This window comes from Aotus nancymaae, unplaced genomic scaffold (assembly GCF_030222135.1).
Source record: "Aotus nancymaae isolate 86718 unplaced genomic scaffold, 86718_ANA_hifiasm-v0.15.2.pri h1tg000051l, whole genome shotgun sequence".
In the NCBI taxonomy this organism is placed as follows: domain Eukaryota; kingdom Metazoa; phylum Chordata; class Mammalia; order Primates; family Aotidae; genus Aotus; species Aotus nancymaae.
Window position 1 is genome coordinate 24,988,215 of NW_026988465.1, and position 21,925 is coordinate 25,010,139.

The 21,925-nt window shown below is 43.8% G+C and overlaps 1 protein-coding gene and 1 non-coding gene across 2 annotated transcripts; one reads left to right on the top strand and one right to left on the bottom strand.

The window, feature by feature from the left end:
* Positions 1 to 379: 379 nt before the first annotated feature.
* TRNAS-GCU (transfer RNA serine (anticodon GCU)) lies at positions 380 to 461 on the bottom strand. Its single transcript has one exon. It is a non-coding gene; the product is annotated as a tRNA-Ser (tRNA).
* Positions 462 to 7,641: 7,180 nt separating this feature from the next.
* Positions 7,642 to 16,040, top strand: ZSCAN9 (zinc finger and SCAN domain containing 9). Its single transcript, XM_021666742.2, has 4 exons — positions 7,642 to 8,261; positions 9,914 to 10,406; positions 10,590 to 10,737; positions 15,134 to 16,040. The coding sequence occupies exons 2-4, from the start codon at positions 9,987 to 9,989 to the stop codon at positions 15,748 to 15,750; spliced, it is 1,185 nt and encodes a 394-aa protein (XP_021522417.2). The 5' UTR covers positions 7,642 to 8,261; positions 9,914 to 9,986; the 3' UTR covers positions 15,751 to 16,040.
* Positions 16,041 to 21,925: the final 5,885 nt, after the last annotated feature.

Here is a 21,925-nt window from a genome sequence, read left to right on the forward strand (position 1 = left end):
TACAATTAGGCTGAAAATGCCTGAAGTAACCCATACGGCTCAATATATATTATGTTGTGTATGTAACGCTTTGTGATTTTATAAGTACCTTTAAATTTGTTGGGCAGTGTTTTTTTAGGGCCGTCAATTAAATGTTCAATTGTTTCCTCAGTGGGGAATCCTACTAAGCAAACTTGTGCAGGAATGAAAATTTGCGTAAGAATGAAACATAAATCAACAAACAAATTACATTCACAGCCAAGGCCAGTGTTACTAAAGAAGCAGAGAACGGGAAAGATTAGAGGGAGTTGAAGTGGCTGGTGAGTAGGGAATCAATTTGCCAAATAAAGTGCTTACCACATCATTTGTGATTCCTGGAATAAAAGGGTCACTGAACTACCGACGAGGATGGGATTCGAACCCACGCGTGCAGAGCACAATGGATTAGCAGTCCATCGCCTTAACCACTCGGCCACCTCGTCACATGAAGCCCTGCTAAATTGAATTTCTTCCTCTGTGTAGTGCTCCCAGTGAGTCTTGTAGCAACACGATATAATCGTTTTTTCCTGGTTTAATCCTCATAACTACAGTCTGAGTCAGGTGTCTTAATTAAGGCACATTTCACAACCACCATAAAAACAACGGATGTCACTTAGAGTAGTGAAGTTACTTGGCAAATACTCAATAATAGGTTGAACCAGTGCCGGCATTCGTTGGTAGACACGAATCACCTGCTTTCTCGGGGACCCGGCTCCAGCTGGCCGCCCTGCTTGCCCTAGAGACACGCTGGGCCCTTCGCCGGGTCCTTCTGCCGCTTTATTCTGCATTCGAGGGGTTGATTTGCTTCCCGACCTGATCTAAACGTTCACCTTACATTCCTGTTTTCTGTGACGTACCAGAAATCTGACTCGGCAATTCCTTTTCATTGGCTTCTGTAATTTGCCCGGGAGCCAGGAGATGCCCTCCTTTCTCTTGTTACTTTCTCTAGGAGTCGGTACTGATCAGTCTATGATCAATCAGCAACAGGTGAGAACGTGTTTTGTTTTGTTTTGGTTTTTGTTTTAACAAAAATTAAAGGTGCGCAGGCGCCCCGATGGCGCTTTGATCAGGACAGTGAAAGAAAGTCTTTTTGTGTCTAGCACAAGATTGGCTCAGTCCAGCTGCTACGCGCGCTGGGAAGGGCCTGTGGGGGTGTGCGGGTAACCCCCTGGGGCGGGAGTCAGGTTGCGTGGTCCTAATTGTGTCTCTTAACTAAGCTACCTCACTACATCCAACCCCACCTTGGGAAGCAGAACAGTAACCCCTAACGTCCCTTCCAGCTCTGGCAACCTCAATTATAAAATGATCGACAAGAAAAGAAGCCTCAGGCGGGGCGCGGTGGTTCACGCTTGTAATTCCAGCCCTTTGGAGGTCAAGACGGGTGGATTGTTGGAGCTCAGAATTTCGAAACCAGCCTGGGCATCATAGAGAAACACTATCTCTACAAAAATTGCAAAAATTAGCCGGGCGTGGTGGCCTGCACCTGTGGTTCCAGCTACTCAGGAGGTGGAGGCGGAGGATTGCGGGAGCCCAGGAGGCCTGGAGGCCACAGTGACCCCTGATTCCGCCATTGCACTCCAGCCTGGGCAACAGAGTAAGACCCTGTCACAAAAAAAAGAAAAAGGAGGAATGGAAACAAGGGAGGAAGGGAGGAAGGAAGGAAAGAGGGAAGGGAGAGAGGGAGGGAGGGAAAGGAAGGAAAAGGAAGGAAGGAGGGAAAAGGAAGGAAGGGAGGGAGGGAAAGGAAGGAAAAGGAAGGAAGGAAAGAAGGAAGGGAGAGGAAGGAAGGAAGGAAGGAAGGAAGGAAGCCAAAGGAAGGAAGGAAGGGAGGGATAAAGTGAGGAAGGATGGATCTTACACTTGTGAGAGTTGCTGTGCTTTCTGATATTTGGTGCAGAATTTTGGAGGGGAAAGTTTTCCTTTCTACCTGAAGAATGCTGGTGCTTTTTTCCTCCCCGTGAAATGTCCTGCTTCTGTTCTCAGCTTTTTTGGGAAGGGCTCTTTTTTTCCTCTCACCCATGTTTCTTCAAAAAATTAAAAATACCTTCAGTCAGCACAAAACTACCATCAGGGGAACTTCATCCACAATACTGAATGAAACAATGATATTTGTTCCTTTGAGTGGGGCAGGTATATATTTTTTTCTTACACTTTGAGTCATCCACTACCCCTTACATTCATTCTTCAGAGACTCAGGAGCCACCTCATTTCATATCAGTAACTTCAGAACTGGTAACCAGGGGAAGATTTGAGGATGGAATTTCTGCTATTAACTAACTAAATTTGACTTAGACCACTCTCCCTTTAACTACAGGACAGAGATTATATTTGAGTGACCACATTTTACACCAGTGCTAGAGTAAGCAAACAATAACTATTGTTAAATGAGTTAATGAAACGTTCTAGATTTCTAATACAAACTCTAAGCACCAGAATTGAGGTACCTTAGAAAGGGTATTTTCAATTAATTAAAACTTGTGGGTTAACAATACCAATTTTTTTAAAAAATTACAAAGTTGTGATGAATATGAGTTTGTTTCAGTATAATGATTAAAAATTATCTTGTAAATAGTAATCCCTGAGTACATCATTTGACATAGTATTGTTTTTATCACTAATAAATAAATTGCTAATTAATGACATAAAATTATATATTTGATTTGAAAAGGGAAGCCAGTAGGAAAAAAAAGGACCAAAAGTCATGTGTGGTCATTCACAGAAGGAAGTAAAATGGTTAGTGGGTGCATTTGAAGATGGTTCACTTGTATGTAAGGATAGGCCATTTAAAACATTAATATCATATTCACCTCCTCTACTCCCACTTTGGATTTCTGAAATACTGTCCATGCAAGTATAAATTGGTCCAATCAGACTGAAGCACAAGTTCATACCCTTCTTTCCTTTCTTCATTAAACCCACTAGTCAATCCACTAGTGGAAAATTATGCTAGAGATAATACCTGCTAAGTGTGAAATACACACACACACACATATATGCACACATGTATAGTGCAGTGGAACACTGCTTTTAGTAAACATTAAAACTACCCAATGTCCACCAAAGTGGAATACTTAGTTAAATAAATTATGATTAAGTAAAACATTAAAATGGTATGTGATTATTAATAAAAATAATGCAGTTCTAAATGCTGTTGGTAAATGTTTTCCCACTTTTGTGTGTGTGTGTGTGTGTGTGTGTGTGTGTGTGTGTGTGTGTGACAGAGTCTTACTCTGTAGCCCAGGCTTCATGCATTGGGACAATCTCAGCTCACTGCAACCTTCACGTCCTGAGTTCAAGCGATTCTCCTGCCTCAGCCTCCCAAGTAGCTGGGATTACAGGTGCCCACCACCATGCCCAACTAATTTTTGTATTTTTAGTTGAGACAGGGTTTAACCATGTCGGCCAGGCTGGTCTCGAACTCCTGGCTCAAGTGATCCACACACCTTGACCTCCCAAAGTGATGGGATTACAGGCATGAGCCACTGTGCCCAGCATATTTATTTTCCCACTTCTAAGTTTAAAGAAAAAAAGGCAAGTTGCAGAACAGTATGTATAGTATGGTTGTTTGTTTTACATGATAGTTTAGATATTTAATGTTGGTGAGGGCCATTTAGCTTCAGCCTCAATTTTATGCAGGTTCTAAACATAGACTTTTCATGTTATCTTTAAAGGAGTATTATGTATGTGTATGTATTATACATACAAGCACTATGTATTTTTTAAGAGTTAAAGGTTTTCAATATTCCCAATATTTTCAAATCTTATTTGGCATTTCTTTACTTTTTATATACTGAAAATGAACATAGAATGAACGTTTTGTGACTTCTAGAAGACTCTGATTAATATAAACATAAAAATATCCAGAAGGATATATACTACTTGTTAACAGCTAGCATCTCTAAGAATGGGTCTATGAAGCTTTTTAGCTTTCTAAAACAGATAGTGCTGGCTCAGAAACCAGGGCATTGCCTGCTGGGGGAAGTAGAGCTGGTGCCCACTGCAGGGGGAGGAGGCTGGCAGTGCCTGCCTGGGCTGGACCCACAGCCACAGCAGTTGCCCACTTGAGGTCAGTGGGGAGGATGGAGTGGGTGGGGTGGCAAGGGCTTTGGTGCCTTCTGGTGATGAGACCTTGATGCCGAGTGCCCCACTTGCCAAAAAAAAAAAAAAAGTTTGTTACACTGCTCCCCTGGCCCTTGTCCACGTTTGCCCTGCCTTCTAGGGTTGGAGAAACAAACCTTCTTCTGGCAAAGGCAGGAGAGCAAATGCACCTCTGTGATCCAAACACGTCACCTGGGAGTGCAGAGTCCCTGTCCAGGACACCACTCCTCACAGTATTAAGGTCCAGTGAGGTTGGGTCAGGGCAGTGAGAGGGGATGGCAAGAAGTACTGAGAAGCTCTCAGTTAGGCAGGGGCACAAATGTACTCAAATAACACGTACAACCAAAAGACCAAAGAGTCTCCATTCCAGGCTCAGGGCTTCACACTACAGATGCTGACTCCAAAATCCCACCCTGCCTCCTTGCCTCCCTTCCCACCCCCAAGGGTGCTCAGGTGAGCAGCTCCCCACTGAGCTAAGGTCACACAACAGGAGGGTCGAAGTGCGGGGACTTCTCATAGGCATCAGAGGCTTGAGTATTCCCTCTGCCCTTCAGAGCTAACCTATTTTGGGGGTGGTGGTGGTAGCGGGGTCAAAAACAAAAGTGCAGATCCCTCTGCAGTCTGGAAACCAGTTCCTTCTGCAGTGTTTCTGGAAGTGTCTGGGGCTTAGCCATAGTGGTGTGACCCCATCACGCACAGTGCCCTGCAAAAGAACTACTAATACCCTGTAAGGGTTAAAACATTTGTGTCTACTTCTCCTGTTGTTTTTAAATGAAGTTATGGCCAGAACTCCATGCTTGGGAGCCTGTTTTATCTTCATTTCCTTGAACTGTCTGGGGGCTTTCGGAGCTCAGAAAGTTCCCAGATGTACTTAAATAAACAAGTAAGACACGGGAATCTGGCCAATTCCCGTGTCTGCTCTTTAATAAACAACTTCAAGGACGTAGTTAAAAAATGAAGTTTGCTCTCAAGAGGGGGGTCTGTGTAACCAAGCATAATAAAAAACCAGTGTAAGACAGCTTTAATGAGACAGACGGACTTCTGCATCTGACTTGTGCCTACCCGTGCTGCTGTACTGCCGGTGTTGATTACAAGATTGCTGTTTGGGTATGATACCGACCTATGTATATATTTGTAAATAAACCTTTTTCTTATTCCTATTTCTCAGCTGGTGTTTTTCCTTCCCACGAACCTGCCTGTTCAAATTAAATCCAAGCTTGGTACTAACTGAAACTGAAACATACCCTCAGCCCATTCCTCAGCCTCACTCATTAATAAGCACTTGCTGCAAAGCAGAAACACATCTAGAGAGGAAGTTTCACATGGTTTGTAGTCCTTAAAAAATGGACAAGAAACCACACACACATACATACACACACACACACACACACACACACACACACACCACCTCCCTATCCACAACCTCTGGCTCGGGGAAGAAGGGGCTGCAGGAGAGAAAGAAAAGGCCGTATTCATCAGTGACAAGGTGGCCAGGGCCTTGATGATGGTCTGGGCCTGGAGGGAATGGTGGGGTGGGCCACAGGACAGAGATGAAAGGAATTCAACTAGATAAAGTGCTAACCTTCCTGTGGTCAGACATCAGCTCTAGGGGGAGGGTATCAAGTGGCCAGCCAGCAGCTCCCTGTGGCCCAGCCTGAAAGGGAGTAGGGGCTGGAGTCAGACCTATTTTGATGGCAGGGCCTGAGAAAGCCTGCCAAGGTTGGATGGCTCTGAGTGCGTGGATAGCTGGGCGACAGAGGCAGTGACACAGGCCAGCCTCTCCCTGTTCCAGGGAGGGTCAGGCTCCAGCTGCAGCTCTTCCTTCCCTGTGAACTTGGACACACCAATCCTAAACCAGAGTGTCAAGAGGAAGGGAGAAGCAGGGAGCAGAAATTCACTTCTGAACCATTCTTAGCACAGGAAGTCACCCATTAAAGATGTTATATAGACAACTACATGTTAAAAAAAGAAAAAAGAAATATAAAACCCAACCAACCAACTAAATCACAGGCCGATGGGTGAGGGGAAGTGATAGGCAGGTTAGTTTAACACATTTTGGTGCTTTGGGAGCCCTCCTATTCCGTGCCTGGGCTGGATCTTTTTTTTTTTTCCTAGAAGTGAGTGAGAAAATCGAAAATCCTTTTGTACATTTCTCTTTTCCTCTTCTTTTATTTTTTATTTTTATTTTACTTTCATTTTTATTTTTACTTTTTTGAGATGGAGTTTCTCTGTTTTGCCTAGGCTAGAGTGCAGTGGTGTGCAACCTCCACCTTCCAGTTTCAAGCGATTCTCCTGCCTCAGCCTCCTGAGTAGCTTGGACTACAGGCAACTGCCACCACACCTGGCTAATTTTTTGTATTTTTTTTTTTTTTTTTTTTTAAGTAGAGACGGGGTTTCACCATGTTGACCAGGCTGGTCTCGAACTCGTGATCTGCCCGCCTCCCAAAGTGCTGGGGTCTGACCCTGTGATCCGCCTGCCTCCCAAAGTGCTGGGAATACAGGAATGAGCCCCTGCTTCCGGCCATCTTCCTCTTTTCTGTGGTCTTGAGTGCTCCTGGCTCCAGAGCAGGTAGAGGGTCAGATGGTCAGCAACATGGGGTGGAACGGCTGACTAGGATAATTCCATGGTGTTCAGGTTGTAGCTGAGGCCTTCCAATGAAGGGCGGCTTCTCCAGGAAGAAGCGGTTGGCGCCACCTCCAAATACCTGGACCATGTAGAAGCTGCTGCGGTTGCCGGCGACAGCCCCACTGCCTCCAAAGTGAGCTGCGGTGCCACTGCCCTGGCCATTGGCCCCATCAAAGAAGAAACTGGGCGAGCCACCACGTTTGTACGTGAACTCCTTGGCATTGGGCAAGAGCTGGGATTGCGGGGCCGGGTTGGCCGGGATGAAGCGTAGTGAAAGCATGGACCGAGAGGCTCTTGAGCTTCCACAAGCCGTTGGTGCTGGAGGGGCCGCGAGAGGCTGCTGTGGTGGCTGCAGGCCGCCTTCCGCACCGCGGGCTGCACGCCCACCACTCGCCGCCCCACGCCTCTTCTCCATCTTGGTGGAGTCCACGGTGAAGGTGCTGGACTGGGCGGGGCGAGGATGAAGGTGGGCTGGGTGATTGGCCAAAGAATGGCGACGGGGAGTTGGACCAGGCGCTGCCCTGGCTTCCAGTGGGCGCGAGCCCCTGCCGTCGGGGCTGGAACTGTCACTGACCTCCTCGTCCAGCTCGGGGCCCCGCAGCCCGCACTGCCACCCAGGTACGGCGCTTCCACGGCTCGCTTCTCCCAGTCCGGCAGGACACCTGAGGGGGGAGTGCAGACGCTCGGCTCCTCAGGCACCTCGGCCCGCGCACTCCCACCGCCAGGACAGTCCGCTTTGCGCCAGCCCCTGGGCCCGCCATCTCCAGTGTGGACGCAGTGCACGCCGGAGCCCTGCGGCGCTTCGTCAGGGCGCCAGGGGCCTCCGTGTTTCCTTTTCAGCGGCGCCGGAGCAGCTCGTTGTACAAGCAGAAGACAACGACGTTCGGGGCTACGTGGATCTGCAGCTGCGCGGTCCTTTCCTAGGCGACAATCAGCCCGGGCGCGGGCTCCACAAGGCTCCGGCTCTCCCGGCGGCCTCTCCCTCCAGAGCGGCCCTGAGCTCTGGGTGGAGGCCGCTCTTCCTTCCCCGGTGGAAGGCGATCCGGGCCCGGCATCGCTAACGGGGACAGTGGCTGCCTTAGGGACCGGGACTAAGGAGGCGTAGGTGGGGTCTGACATTTTAATAATTTTGGTATTGTCTGAGGGTTTTTTTCAAACCATAAAAGTATTAATTTTTAAAAATGCTTTACACTTGCATTTTCAGTACTTAATGGCCTATGCTTCATCAACGTTTTCCGTTTAAAACCTGTGTGCGGTCCACACACGTTTGACCTTCTGATTCTGTGATTCGCGCCAAAAAAGACTTGGACGCCAGGAAAATGGGGGTGGAGTCCGAGGTGAGGTGGACGCCGGAGGCAGGACATCGAGATGTGGAGTCCTAGACCGGCCCGGAAGTGCGTCTGTCAGGTCCGCGCTCGAGGAGGGGTCGGCGTCTTTCCCACCAGGCCATTGTTCGTGCAGAGCTCCTAGCAACGCCTGGCCGGTAGCCCCCGCTCGCTCCTCGCGCCTTCCGGGTCTCGTGAGTTGGCCGTGGGGACCGGGAATGGAGGCGGGTCGGGGAAGGTGGGGTTGGGAAAGAGGTGTCGAAAGTGAACTTCAGCCTCCGGGAAGTGGGAGCCGGAGGAGGGGGCGGCGGTTAGTGTCGCGCGGCTTCAGGCGTCCCCTAGACCAGGATGGTCATCCCCGACTGTGGGGACGTTACACGAGAGAGGATTGTGGGAGGACTGCGAGGCTAATAGGTCACTTCCGTGAATAACGACCACAGGATTAGAACTCTGGAAAGAAACTCTCGGGAGAGGAAGTTAAGGATAAATAGGACTTTGGCAGCCTTCAAGATGGAGAGCCCTGTATGCCCTCTCACCTCTAGATTCTAAAAGCAAATTGAAGGGCGTTGAATGGACTGGTTTTCAAGTGCAGAATGTAACAGTTTCTCATTCCCTTTTCCTTAGTTCCTTGATTCTCAAACCTTACAATACGTACAAATCACTGAGGCGCCTTTTAAAGGTGGATATTCTAGGGCTGGCTGCACTTCTCTCCACGCCCGATTCAGATTCCCCGGATGTCTGCCGTAGGGCCTGTCAGGCTGGGATCCCCCTGCTGCGCGGTCTGCTTCCTGACGTTTTGGAGGCACCCATTTTGGAAACATCCCCTGGGTTTCAGGAGCTGCCTGGGTCTGAGGACAAAACTTCTCCCTTGGGCTTCTTTGGCTTCTTAAGATTATCCTCACAAAGAAGTTGACCTTGGACAATCTTCTTAACTTTCCCTGGCTTCCATCTCTTATCTAGTGAAATTATTATTATAATAAAACCTGAGTGGTTAATTGTGAGGATTAAATGTGATCTTGTACCTGAAAGCATATTGTAGACTTGTGCAGTGTTGACTGTTACTCTTAAGTAGCAGCAGGGCAGTGTGGAAAGCTCACAGGACTTGCAGTCCACCTAAGCCTTTCTTTCTGTAAATTTAGTGAAAATCATACCAACTTTAAATGGTTGTTTTGAAGATTAAGAAAACTCAAGTAAATAGTAAAGTAAATGTTGGCTCATTCATTTAGTCAACAGTAACAATATTCCCATTTATTCTTTCTCTAATTTGATGTTTATACAGTGAGTTCAGACTTTTTATTCAGACTTTCTGAGTTATCCGTGCAGTCCCAAATTCATGGGCTGTTTTCCTCCGTAAACTCTGTAAGGTATTATTGCTGTTTATTTTTCACATAAACCAAGATTGAAGGATGATTTGAAAACTTGACACAAGGTCACACAATTAGTAAATGTTAGGATCAGAATAAAACCTAGGTCTGGGCCAGGCGTGGTGGCAGACACCTGTAATCCCAGCACTTCGGGAGCACTTTGGGAGGCCAAGGTGGGAGAATCGCTTAAACCCAGGAGTTTGAGGTTGCAGTGAGCTATGATTATGCCACTACACCCCAGCCTGGGAAACAGAGTGAAATTCCCCATCTTTAAAAAAAGAAAGAAAACCCACATCTGAGTAACTTGAAAGCCTATGCTCTTTGCATGTTATGAATATATATAGTACCATTATTTCCATCCTTTGATCACCATGTCACTTTTCAGCGAAGAGCTTTAGGGTCTATGATAATTGCTTGTATTATCAGTTTCTGTCATCAGCTGTTGCCATTTTTCTGTATAAATAATTATTTTTACTGCTTAGGCAGGCACCTCCAAGGTGTGTCTTGAAGGATAGCTCCAGCTGGAGGGTACCTTTTAAGCTGTTCAAGGTCAAGATGAATACAAACTCAAAGGAGGTTTTATCCCTGGGTGTTCAAGTTCCTGAGGCATGGGAAGAACTTCTCACAATGAAAGTGGAAGCAAAAAGTCACCTCCAAAGGCAGGAATCCAGGCTGAAACGCAATAATCCACTAGCAAGGGAAATCTTCCGAAGGCACTTTCGACAGCTGTGCTACCAAGAGACCCCTGGACCAAGGGAGGCTCTTACCCGACTCCAGGAACTTTGCTACCAGTGGTTGAGGCCACATATGAGCACAAAGGAGCAGATTTTGGATCTGCTGGTGCTGGAGCAGTTTCTGTCCATCCTGCCCAAGGAGCTCCAGGGCTGGGTGAGGGAACACTGTCCAGGGAGTGGAGAAGAGGCTGTGATTTTGCTGGAGGATCTGGAGAGAGAGCTCGATGAACCACAACATGAGGTAGGAAGGGAGATTTGCTAGAGAAAAAGATGTCTTTTGAGATGCCAAGAATCCTTGTATCTGCTTTGTATCTCCTTGACATTGGTAATAAAATACCCTTCTTCCTGTTTCCTTCTTTCTTGGAAGTGTTTATTTCAGACAGTTAATTTATTCAAAAGTCAAATCTTGTCTTTTTGTCCCCAGATGGTAGCCCACAGACACAGACAAGAAGTCCTCTCTAAAGAGATGGTGCCTCTAGCAGAGCAGACGTTACTGAGCCTTCAGTCCCAGCCTAAGGAACCCCAGCTCACATGTGACTCTGCTCAGAAGTGCCATGCTATTGGAGAGACAGGTGAGGGACAGGATTTATTTGATGTTGAACGAATCTCACCCGGTCAAGCAAAAACAAACAATAAACCCAGAGCTGGGGAGACAGGAGATCCAAAGACTCCTTACCAGATAACAGCAATGTTCAGTGCTTCTAAGAACCTAGTGTGCTAATTTTTGATCCTTCTGCCTGTGTGCAGACTTCTCCCTGAGTACCAACCTGGAAGCTCTCTGGACTTCTGATGCATGGTAAATTAGGAAGGCTTTCAGGGATTACTGTGGAGCACAGCTTCAGAGAATGGACTCTAAGTTTGACAGACAGGTTCAGATCCTGGCCTAGCCTCATGGAAGCTGCCTTTATTGGGCAGATTATTTAACCACTTGACCTCAGATCCCTCATCTACAAAATGGGCTTGATAATAGCTTTGGTTTAGTTTACTTGTGCTGCCTTAAGAGAGTACCACAGACTGGGTGTCTTTAACAGAAATTTATTTACTCACATTTCTGAAGGCTAGTAGTCTAAGAATCAAGATGCCATCAGGTTTAGTTTCTGGTGGGGTCTCTTCCTGGCTTACAGATGGCCATCTTCTTGCTGTATCCTCACATGGCCTTTCCTTTGTGTGCATAGAGAGAGAGAGCAAGCTCTGGTGTCTCATCTTCTTATAAAGACATACCTGTCCTACTAGATAGGGCCCTACCTTATAACCTCATGTAACTTTTAATACCTCCCTCAAGGCTGTATCTTCAAATAGAATCATATTGAGGGTTAGGACCTTAACATATGTGAGGGGATGTAATTTAGTCCATAACCAGTATGTACCTTAGAAAGTCATTGTGAGCATCAAGTGCAAACAATTTGTGAAAAGCACTTGGCATGCATTATGCTTAATACGTGGTCGCTATTGTCACAAATCACCATTGCCACCCTTGCCGATTTGGGCTTATACTTGCAGTAGAAAGATAGGAGATATGCTTAGTAAGTGGCAGAATGTATGGGAAAATCCAATGAAATCACACTCTCCATTTTCTTCTCTGTAATCTTCTGCGTGGTGGTAGTAGCCACCCTTGTGGATATACTACTGAGCACTTGGGACTGAGTCAGCTGCTTTCCCTGACTAGCTCTCCCTGCGGAAATTGCCTCCAGCTTGTCTAATTTCCCACACATAAAATCATACCGTCTTACTGACTTTTTGTTAATCTTCTGACAATCTTTAGTAAAGTTCTGCTGTTTCCAGTTTCACATTACCCCCATATGCATCAAAGCTGCAACTTCCCTTGCCTCTTTGTCTCTAGCTTCTTTTTATTTCATCTGCCCTAGCAATTGTGGATTTCTATTACATGGAACACATCTCTTGATTTAAATTAAAGTGTATGTGTTGAGTAAATTCTGCACAGACCTTCCTATAGCTCCCATGACTTTATCAGATTAAAATTGCTCCTCATACAATTTTCCCTCTTAATGAGCTTCTTTCCAGTCAATTTCTTTGTTTCTTCTTCCTCTCTCTGTGAACTTGGGCCTTTTATTTTCTAGCCACCTCCTCTCTTCTGCCTTCCAAACTACATCTAGAACCCTGCTGAGAACCCCCTTTTCCAAGAAGCAAATCTAAATTGTCCACCTATCCACTCATCCATCTATCCATTCAACAAATGTTTGTAAAACATCTACTATGGCTGTCAGAGAGTATCCAGAGGGCATCTACAGATTGGATAGTTCTCCCTGTAAGATATCAGTGCAGGTATGTGTTACAAATTTAGGTAAAGCCAATATTATAAAACAACATATGTTTGAAATTACAAAGACCAAATTTAAGTTCCAGCTTTTCAACTTCTTAGCCAAGCAATATTTAATAGGTAAGTTTGAGTTTCTGTTTAAGTTATGCTGATTCTTTAAAAATCGAAATAATACAAAAGTTTATATAGTAGCAAATGAAAGTTCTCCAAATCCTACTCCCTAGAGGTAACTACTCTTGTCACTTTGCTGCATATTTTCCAGACATTTCTCTATGTAGTCTGTCTACCCATACATGTATGTATTTTCCCATATTTTTCTATAGTTCTTTAAAGAGATGGGATAATAACATCAAGGAGTTCTGTGGTGAGTCATTTTGATAATATATCTGAAAGTGTTTCATAAGTCATGAAAGTTGTATAAACAGTAATAAAAGTGGGAAAGGTCCAAGTTTTTATATTCTACCCAGCTCCCTTGTACATTTCAGATTTAATATGAAGTTTGAGCAAAAGGGCAGTACTGATCCCACTTGTGGCCCATCTCTTCTCTACAGACACATTTTTACTTTCCAAACCTGTTGTGATCCCTCAGCTAAAAGGAGGAGGAGAGCCATGGCCTAACAATAGAGGAGTCCTAAGTCTCTCACATGCCTACCTATTCTGGTGTGTGAGAGACAGGACAGATGTAGGAGAAAGAGGCAAATATTTTGGTCAAAAGAAGAAGGCCGGGTCTATTATCCTTGGTCTTTTTCTGTGTTGCAAAGTGAAGTCAGACCTGGGAAACCCAAGACATTCTAAGGATACCATAGCAGCTGCTCTTTAGTGTGTAGACAGTTTGGGTCTGTTTCTCTCCATTCTTACTTTCAACTCCTCCAAGCAGAAAGGGTTTGACTGGGTTGGCTGGACACAATTCAGTATGGACCAGTCCTATGGGGCAGCCTTTGCTCCACATGCCAGTTCCAGGGGCCAGTCCGTTGAGGCCATAGTTGTAGAATTGGTTTCAGTCCTTTTCCTTTTACATGTTCATTCATTCAACACATATTTTTTGGGCAACTACTATGTGCCAGGCATGATTCTCAGGGATAAAACAGAAGGATCCTTTCTCAGAGATTAGATTGTAGCAAGAGGGAGAGAGAATAATAAACATAAAAATAAAGAGATGATACAGTGTGTTAAAAGGTGATGAGGCTATGGAATAAGGCAAAAATAGAACAAGATAAGGGAGATTAAGAGTGCTATGGTTAAGGCAAACAGATTGTGATATTAAATGGAAGAATTCAGATAGACCCCATTGAGAAGGTGAGTTGAACAAAGACTTGAAGAAAGTCAGAGAGAGGGCCTTGCTTTCATTTGAGGTGAGAGCTTTCCAGCAAGAGAGAAGCACTAGAGCAAAAGTCTTATGATGGGAATGCACCTTGGATAATTGTGGATTTGAAAGTCATAAAGTATAGTAGTCCCCACTATTCAAGGGGGATATGTTCCAAGACCCCCAGTAGATGCCTGAAACCCAGGATAATACTGAACCCTGTACACTATTTTTTTCTATGCATACCTAAGATAAAGTTTATAAATTAAGCATCGTAAGATAAACAAAAATAATAAAGTGGAACAATTATAATAATATGCCAACCTCACTACTTTTGCACTTTGGGGCCACTTTTAAGTAAAATAAGGGTATGTAAACATAAGCACTGTGACACTGCAGCAGTCAATCTGGTAACCACATGGCTACTAGGTGTGTAACAGGCAAGCAGCATGTACAGTGTGGATATGCTGGACAAAAGGGGGACTCATGTCCGGGGTGAGACAGAGCCAGATGGCATGAGATTTCATCATACTACTCAGAATGATGCCAAATTTAAAACTTAGGAATTGTTTGTTTCTGGCATCTTCCATTTAGTATATTTGAACTGTGGTTGACTGTGGATAGCTGAAACTTTGTAAGGCAAAACCACAGATAAGTGGGGACTACTGTACTGCCTGAAGAGCACCTAAACAGTAGACGTTTAATACTTGTTCTGAAAATGAATGAATGAGTACATGAAGTAACTTTCCTTGGAAAGGGTTACTTTGAGGTTATCTCAGGAAGGAGAGAGACGTCTAAGTGAAAACTCCAGAGAAGCCAGCCTGATCTTTACCCATCCCTTCCCATGAAGAAGTATAAGAAAATACTGCCAGCCGGGCATGGTGGCTCACATCTGTAATCCCAGCATATTAGGAGGCCAAGATGAGTGAATCACCTGAGGTCAAGAGTTTGAGATCAGCCTGACCAAGATGGTGAAACCCCATCTCTACTAAAAATACAAAATTAGTTGGGTTTGGGGGGCATGTGTCTGTAGTTTCAACTACTTGGGAGGCTGAGGCAGGAGAATCACTTAAACCCAGGAAGTGGAGGCTGCATTTAGCTGAGATCACACCATTGCTCTTCAGCCTGGGCTACAGAGCGATACTCTGTCTCAAAAACAAACAAACAAACAAAAAACTTCCCCAGGCCAGGTCTACATGGGGATGGACTGACCTATGTTTTGCAAAAGAGGGCAAACTTTCCTCCTTACCTTGGAGAAGGTGTTACCACACTGGCCCTTCTGTTTCTAGCCCACTTGCTTTTCTATGATATATTTTTATAGACATAGTCACCTACCCATAGGCTTAGGGAACAAGTGACATTTACCTAGTCTTTTTCTTTGTTTCAGATGAGATGACCAAGAGTGAGGACAGAGAGTTGGTGCTAAGGAAAGACTGTCTTAAGATAGTGGAACCACATGGGAAAATGTTTAATGAGCAGACCTGGGAGGTATCACAGCAGGATCTCCCACATAGAGAAGTTGGTGAACATAAAGATAGGATACAGAGGCAGTGGGGAAACCTCTCAGGAGAGGGGCAACACAAATGTGATGAATGTGGGAAGAGCTTTACTCAGAGCTCAGGTCTCATTCGACATCAAAGAATTCACACTGGAGAAAGACCTTATGAATGTAATGTGTGTGGGAAAGCCTTTAGTCGAAGTTCTGGTCTTTTTAATCACCGAGGAATCCACAATATACAGAAACGGTACCATTGTAAGGAGTGTGGAAAGGCCTTCAGTCAGAGTGCAGGTCTTATCCAGCATCAGAGAATCCACAAAGGAGAAAAGCCGTATCAGTGCAACCAGTGCATTAAGAGTTACAGTCGGCGTTCATTTCTCATTGAACATCAGAGAAGCCACACGGGGGAGCGACCTCACCAGTGCATTGAATGTGGGAAAAGCTTTAATCGACACTGCAACCTCATTCGCCATCAGAAGATCCACACAGTGGCTGAGCTGGTCTAGGACTTGCTATGAGCAATTTTTCCAGATCACCAGCCAAGTCATGTGGAGTAGGTTGAGGCTAGAAAATGCCTCTCCTTTCCTTGCTTCATTAAGTATGTTTGAAACAAATATTGACTTATGGACCAGGGACTTCCTAAAAGGAAAGTTGGGTGTTTAAAGCTACTGTTTTCCCTTTTGTTCGTTATACCTCCTCATTATTACTAGCTGTGTCCCTCTTATTTTTTATTATTATTTTTGAGATGGCTGCTAAACCCTTCTAATAATGTAATAAATGGCACTGCTAGAGCTAACATGCCTGAAAGATTTGGTACCTGTGTTTAACTCCAAAGGTTAACAGCTCCACTGCTGGTTTATAACAAATGGGTCTTTGGTTTATAGAATAAACACCTTTCCACCTTACTGCTTCCCTCTGACACCAACGTGACTCTCCCTTGGAAAGTGACCAGCATGGGCTCTGTGCTTCAGTGTCTGCAGTGTGTCCATTTACTTAACCATAGTTGGTCCTCACAACAGCCACACAGGGAAATGAGCATTGTCATTATCCCATTTTACAGATGAGGAATCTAAGGCTCAGAAAATCCAAGCATCAGAGCCAAGGCTGAAACCCTGAATTTTTATTAATGCTTTAATTTTGGAATAATTTTAGACTTACAGAAATGTTGCAAAGATAAAGTTCTCATATTTCCTTCACCTAGATGCCCCTAATGTTAACTTATAACATCACACCTTTTTAGTTAAACCTTGGCTTTTTACTCCAAATCCCAGTTTCTTTACGATGTCATGCTTCATGCTGAGATCAGTTTTCTACATTTAAGTTTAGTCACCTGCAACTCCCTTAAGAGTTTTTTCTAACACATCTTCAGTGTTAGAAAGTCGTCTGTATCCTGAGTACCAGGCTACATCAGAGAACTGGATTAATCCAAATAAGATGCTAGCTACTGTCTGAAATCTCAGTCTTTCTCTTCTGTTTGCTTGGCTTAGTCTAGAGAAAAAATGTCTTCCCTGTATAGATCTTTAAGAAAAACGATTATACCCCAGGTGTGATGGTACAAGCCTGTAATCCCACAGCTTTGGGAGGCCAAGGCAGCAGTATTGCTTGAGGCCAGGAGTTTTAAGACCAGTCTGTGCAAAGTAGTGAGACCCTGTTTCTACAAAAAAAACTTTAAATAGCTGGGTGTGGTGGTGTGTGCCTACTGTCCCCAGTTACTCAGGAAGCTGAGGTGAGAGGATCACTTGAACCCAAGGGGTTGAGACTGCAGTGATCATGCCACTGCACTCCAGCCTGGCCACAGAGAGAGACCCTGTCTCAAAAAACAGGCCAGGCGCCGTGGGTCACGCCTGTAATCCCAGCACTTTGGGAAGCTGAGGAGGGAAGATCATGAGGTTAGAAGTTCAAGACCAGCCTGGCCAACATAGTGAAACCCCCATTTCTACTAAAAATACAAAAATTAGCCGGGTCTGGTGGCGTGCACCTGTAGTCCCAGCTACTCAAGAGACTGAGGCAGGGGAATCGCTTGAACCTGGGAGGGGAGGTCACAGTGAACCAAGACCATGCCACTGCACTCCAGCCTGGGTAACAGAGTGAGACTCCATCTCAAAAAACAAACCACACAAAAAACAACAACAAAAAAACCCCAGAAACCTTGTCTGTTAAAAAAAAATCAATTATACTGCCTGCATCAACGAATTTTTTAAAAAATCAGACAAGGCTTACCATAGCCTTAAGTGTTCTGCCCCAAAGGAGGCTCTTTCTCAGTGAAGTTTACTCATGGAGAGGAGGAATCTCCCCTTCTTAGGACTAAAGACTTGAGGCTTGAGGTTCCCCAAGGCTCTCTTTGCCTGCCCTCCCTTACTTCCTTTTATGATTACTAAGCTGCAACCCATCTCTTTCCTTTCATCTATTTGACCTAATGTTCAGAGGTTTCCTGAGATGGAAAAATGCTACAATTTGCGGAGGACAAGTCCATATACAGTGTGAGCTTTGCACTGTTTTCAGTAACTTCTAAATGTGTTGCTGAGCAGCCAACTCTTAAATTGGGGATTGTATAACTCTTATGGAAGAGTCAAACAGAAGTGGAATACCATAGTGAACCCCCATGAGTTCTTGACAAAAAGAATCAAACAAACACTGTACAATATTTGAAGAGATTTATCCTGAGCCAAATATGAGTGACCATGGCCTGTGACACAGCCCTCAGGAGGTCCTGAGAACATGTGGCCAAAGTGGTTGGGGTACAGCTTGGTTTTATATATATTAGGGAGGTATGAGATGTCAATCAAATACATTTAAGAAACACATTGGGTTTGGGACAACTCAGAGCAGGGGCTTCCAGGCTATAGGTAAATGTAAACATTTGCTGGTTGACAATTTGTTGAGTTTATCTGAAGATGTGGGGTTAATGGAAGGGAATGTATAGGTTAAAATAAATGATTGTGGAGACCAGGTTTTATTGTGCAGAGGAATCTCTCAGCAGACGTCAGAGAGAGAGCAGGTTGTAAAATGTTTCTTATGGCACCTAAAAGGGTACCTGGCTGTTAGTTGATTATCTCCTGGATCTGGAAAGAAAGGAAGGGAAACAAAGGGGGATGGGGACTCTCTATAGAATGTGGATTTTTCCCACAAGAGGCTTTGTAGGGCAATATCAGGGGATGGGAAGGAAATATATTTTGGGGTTAAATATTTTTCCTTGTCTCACAATGTTATGCCAGAGTCAGATTGAAAAGTAAATCACAATATATAGGGTCAAATAAAACCAGTCCGATGAGAAGTTATGGTTTGTAGATCATGACTCCCTAGACCCCTTAGGTAGGAATTGAGGCAAGATAAAAAAAATCAGAGCTTAGTCCTCAAACTCATCACCCACCTTCAACAGTTATCAACTCGTAGCCTATTTTGTTTCATTTATGCCTCCCCCTCCCTCTTATTCCTTTGGATAACTCTGAAGTAAACTTAGAACTTGATTCAGGTTGAGAACATTAAGCAGAGCTGGTGACTGTGTCCTCTCTTGATCCAAGTCTCTATCTTTTTTCTTGTTTCTCCACTGAATGAGTGGCCACGGAAGTTGGATTCTAAGTCAAAACCCTTAGCAACACTTTCCCATCAGAGGGAAAATAAATTACCTAATACTTAGTATCACCTAAAAACTCCACAAAATGTCAGCTTGAACTGACACCCATTTCTCTTTTTGAATCAGGAAAAAGTTGTACACATTTTAGGGAAGCCTAAGAAGAATTTTTGTGCCATAGTAGATTTAAAGGATAAACTCCAGGATATTCTGACAGAAATGTTAAATATAATACCTTCCTATACCAAACAAATATTATGGGAATTAGTTATTACTGATGACATTAATCATCTTGAGTGAGTTAAAATTCAAAAATTTAAATGTTAAAGTAGCCTCTTCTCTTTTTTTGTATGTCTCAATACCACACGGTATAGTAAAAAAAGAGTGGACCAGGAGTCAGGGCCCCTGTTAAGGAGTCCATGCCTAATCACTTCTAAAGGTTGGACCTTGGATAAATCACTTGGGTTGTGTTTCCTAGAAGTAGAGCCTAGGCATGGGTTCAAGTCTAGGGAATTTTGGGGAGCAAAGTAAGCTGCAGGAAAAAAGCAAAGCAGAGAGGGAAGCAAGATATGGAAGAGGAAATGGGCTGAGCAAGCCGTGGTCTGAGCTTAAGTCTAGTCTAGTTTGGAAGAAGGATTTTTGGAACAAAACTTATCCTTGAGGCAAGGGGCCAGCCTTTTGTACCTCAGTCAGTCCTTGTGGATTGAGGGCTTCCTGGAGACTGTAGATTATCTCCATTTGTCAGGGACAATTATTCAGAGAAGGTGATGACTGTGAGCCATTAGCAGCCAGTGCTCAAGATAATCAGGAAATGGGTACACTGACCTTCCTGGCAAGTGGAGAATGGGTGCACTGACTTGGTGAAGGGGACCTGGACATGATACCACTGGCATCTATCACCACACTTACCTTCTCAGGCCCCAGTTTCTTCACCTATGCTCCTATTTGCAGAATCGTTTTTGAAAAACAGCAGATAGCAATTACAGTCCTATAAATGACAAGGATATATCCTAAGAAATGTGCTGTTGTGTGATTTTGTCACTATGTGAGCATCATAGAATGTACTCACACAACCTAGATGGTATACCCTACTACACACCAGGGCTAGATGGTATAGTCTGTTGCCCCTAGGCATGCTACTGAGCTGAATACAGCACACATTTGTAGCATAGTGCTGTGTTTGTGTATCTAAACATAGAAAAGTATAGTAAAAGTGCAGCATAAAAGATAAAAAATAGTATACTTGTATAGGACACTTACCATGAATGCAGTTTGCAGTACTGGAAGTTGCTCAGGGTGAGTCAGTGAGTGAAGAGTGAATGTGAAGACATTATACTACTGTAGACTTTATAAACATTGTACACTTTGACTACATCAAGTTTATTTTTAAAACGTTTGCTGATACCATCACTACAAACACATGAATAATGCATTGCGCTAAGCTGTTAAGATAGCTACAGTGTCACTAGGTGACTGAAACATCATTATGTGGCACATGACTATATGAAAGGACAATGGAATCTGTAAAATGCTGCATCAAACAAAGAAAAGGTGATATTACCACATTTGCATATAATATGCCAAAGCAAAAAGAGTATCTGACATACTGGTGAGTTTTGAAGTTTTTGTGAGACTTTTTCTTTTGCCTCATTTTTTTTGTAAAAGTGTATTACACACTGTACTGATACGGGTTTTAAAAGTAAATTAATATTAAAAAGTAAAGGCTTCTGTATTGAATGAAATTCTCCATTTTTCATATATATTTTTACCCAAATTAATCATCTAATTATATGTAAATTCCATTTGTTCTGCAACAGTCTCTCAACTCATCCATCTAAATGTTCTTTGATCCTAACTTCTTTCCTTCCCTGCTCTTCCCACCTCACCTCACTACCTCTATTCTGCTCTCAAAACATCTCCCTCAATTGTTTCTTTAGCTCTGTTTCAGAACTAACATTGAATTTTAAAAACAATATTGTTGTGAATAAGAAGAATTTTATTTCTTCCCTTACTTATTTCCCTTTCTTGTCTTGATGTACTGGCCAATCTCTCCTGGACAATGTTGAGTAGAAATCATACTAGTAGTCATTCCTGATTTTGAATGGATTCATCTAATGATTCATATCACATTTGCTGTGAGTTTCTGATAATTATCCTCCATAACATTAAGAACATTGCCATTTAGTCCTCATTTACTAAAAGTCTTTGTCACAAATGGGTATTGAATATTATCAAATAATGTTTCTGCATATGTGAAAATGATACCATAATTTTTCCTCCTTTGATCTTAATTTGGTGAATTAACAGACTTTATGTTAGAATATCAGTTTTTCAAGTTTGTTAATGTATTCAGATTTTTTGGTTTGCTCTATTATTATTATTATTTTTTGGGGGGGGGACAGCATATTTCTGTTACCCAGGCTGGAATGATGCAGTGGCACTATCTCAGCTCACTGCAACTTCTGCCTCCTGAGTTCAAGTGATTCTTGTGCCTCAGTCTCCTAAGTGGCCTGGATTACAGGCTTGTGCCACCACACCCAGCTAATTTTTGTAGTTTTACTAGAGTTGGGGTTTTGTCATGTTGGCCAGGTTGGTCTCAAACTCATGGCCTCAAGTGATCCACCCGCCTTGGCCTCCCAAAATGCTGGGATTACAGGTGGGAGCTACTCCACCTGACCTGACATATTGATTATTGGGAGAGGTTTGTTAATACTTTGCTGTGGGGAAAGACTTGTCAATTTCTCCTTGTATTATGTTAATTTTGCTTTGTATATTCTAAGGTTACAAGTTTAGGTATATAGAAGTTCAGGAATTGCATGTCTTGTTGAGGAATTATTCCTTTAATCATGATATTTTTTATCTCTAACAATACTTGTGTGGTCTGGTATTAATGTAACTAGGCCAAAATCTTTTAGAGTATATTACCCTAGTATCTCTGTCTCATCCCTTTGCGCATATATATATATATATATATAGACATGGAGTCTCACTCTGTCACCCAGGCTGGAGTGCAGTGGTGCTATCTTGGCTCACTGTAACCTCCACCTCCCTGGTTCAAGCAATTCCCCTGCCTCAGCCTCCTGAGTAGATGGGTTTACAGGTGCATGCCA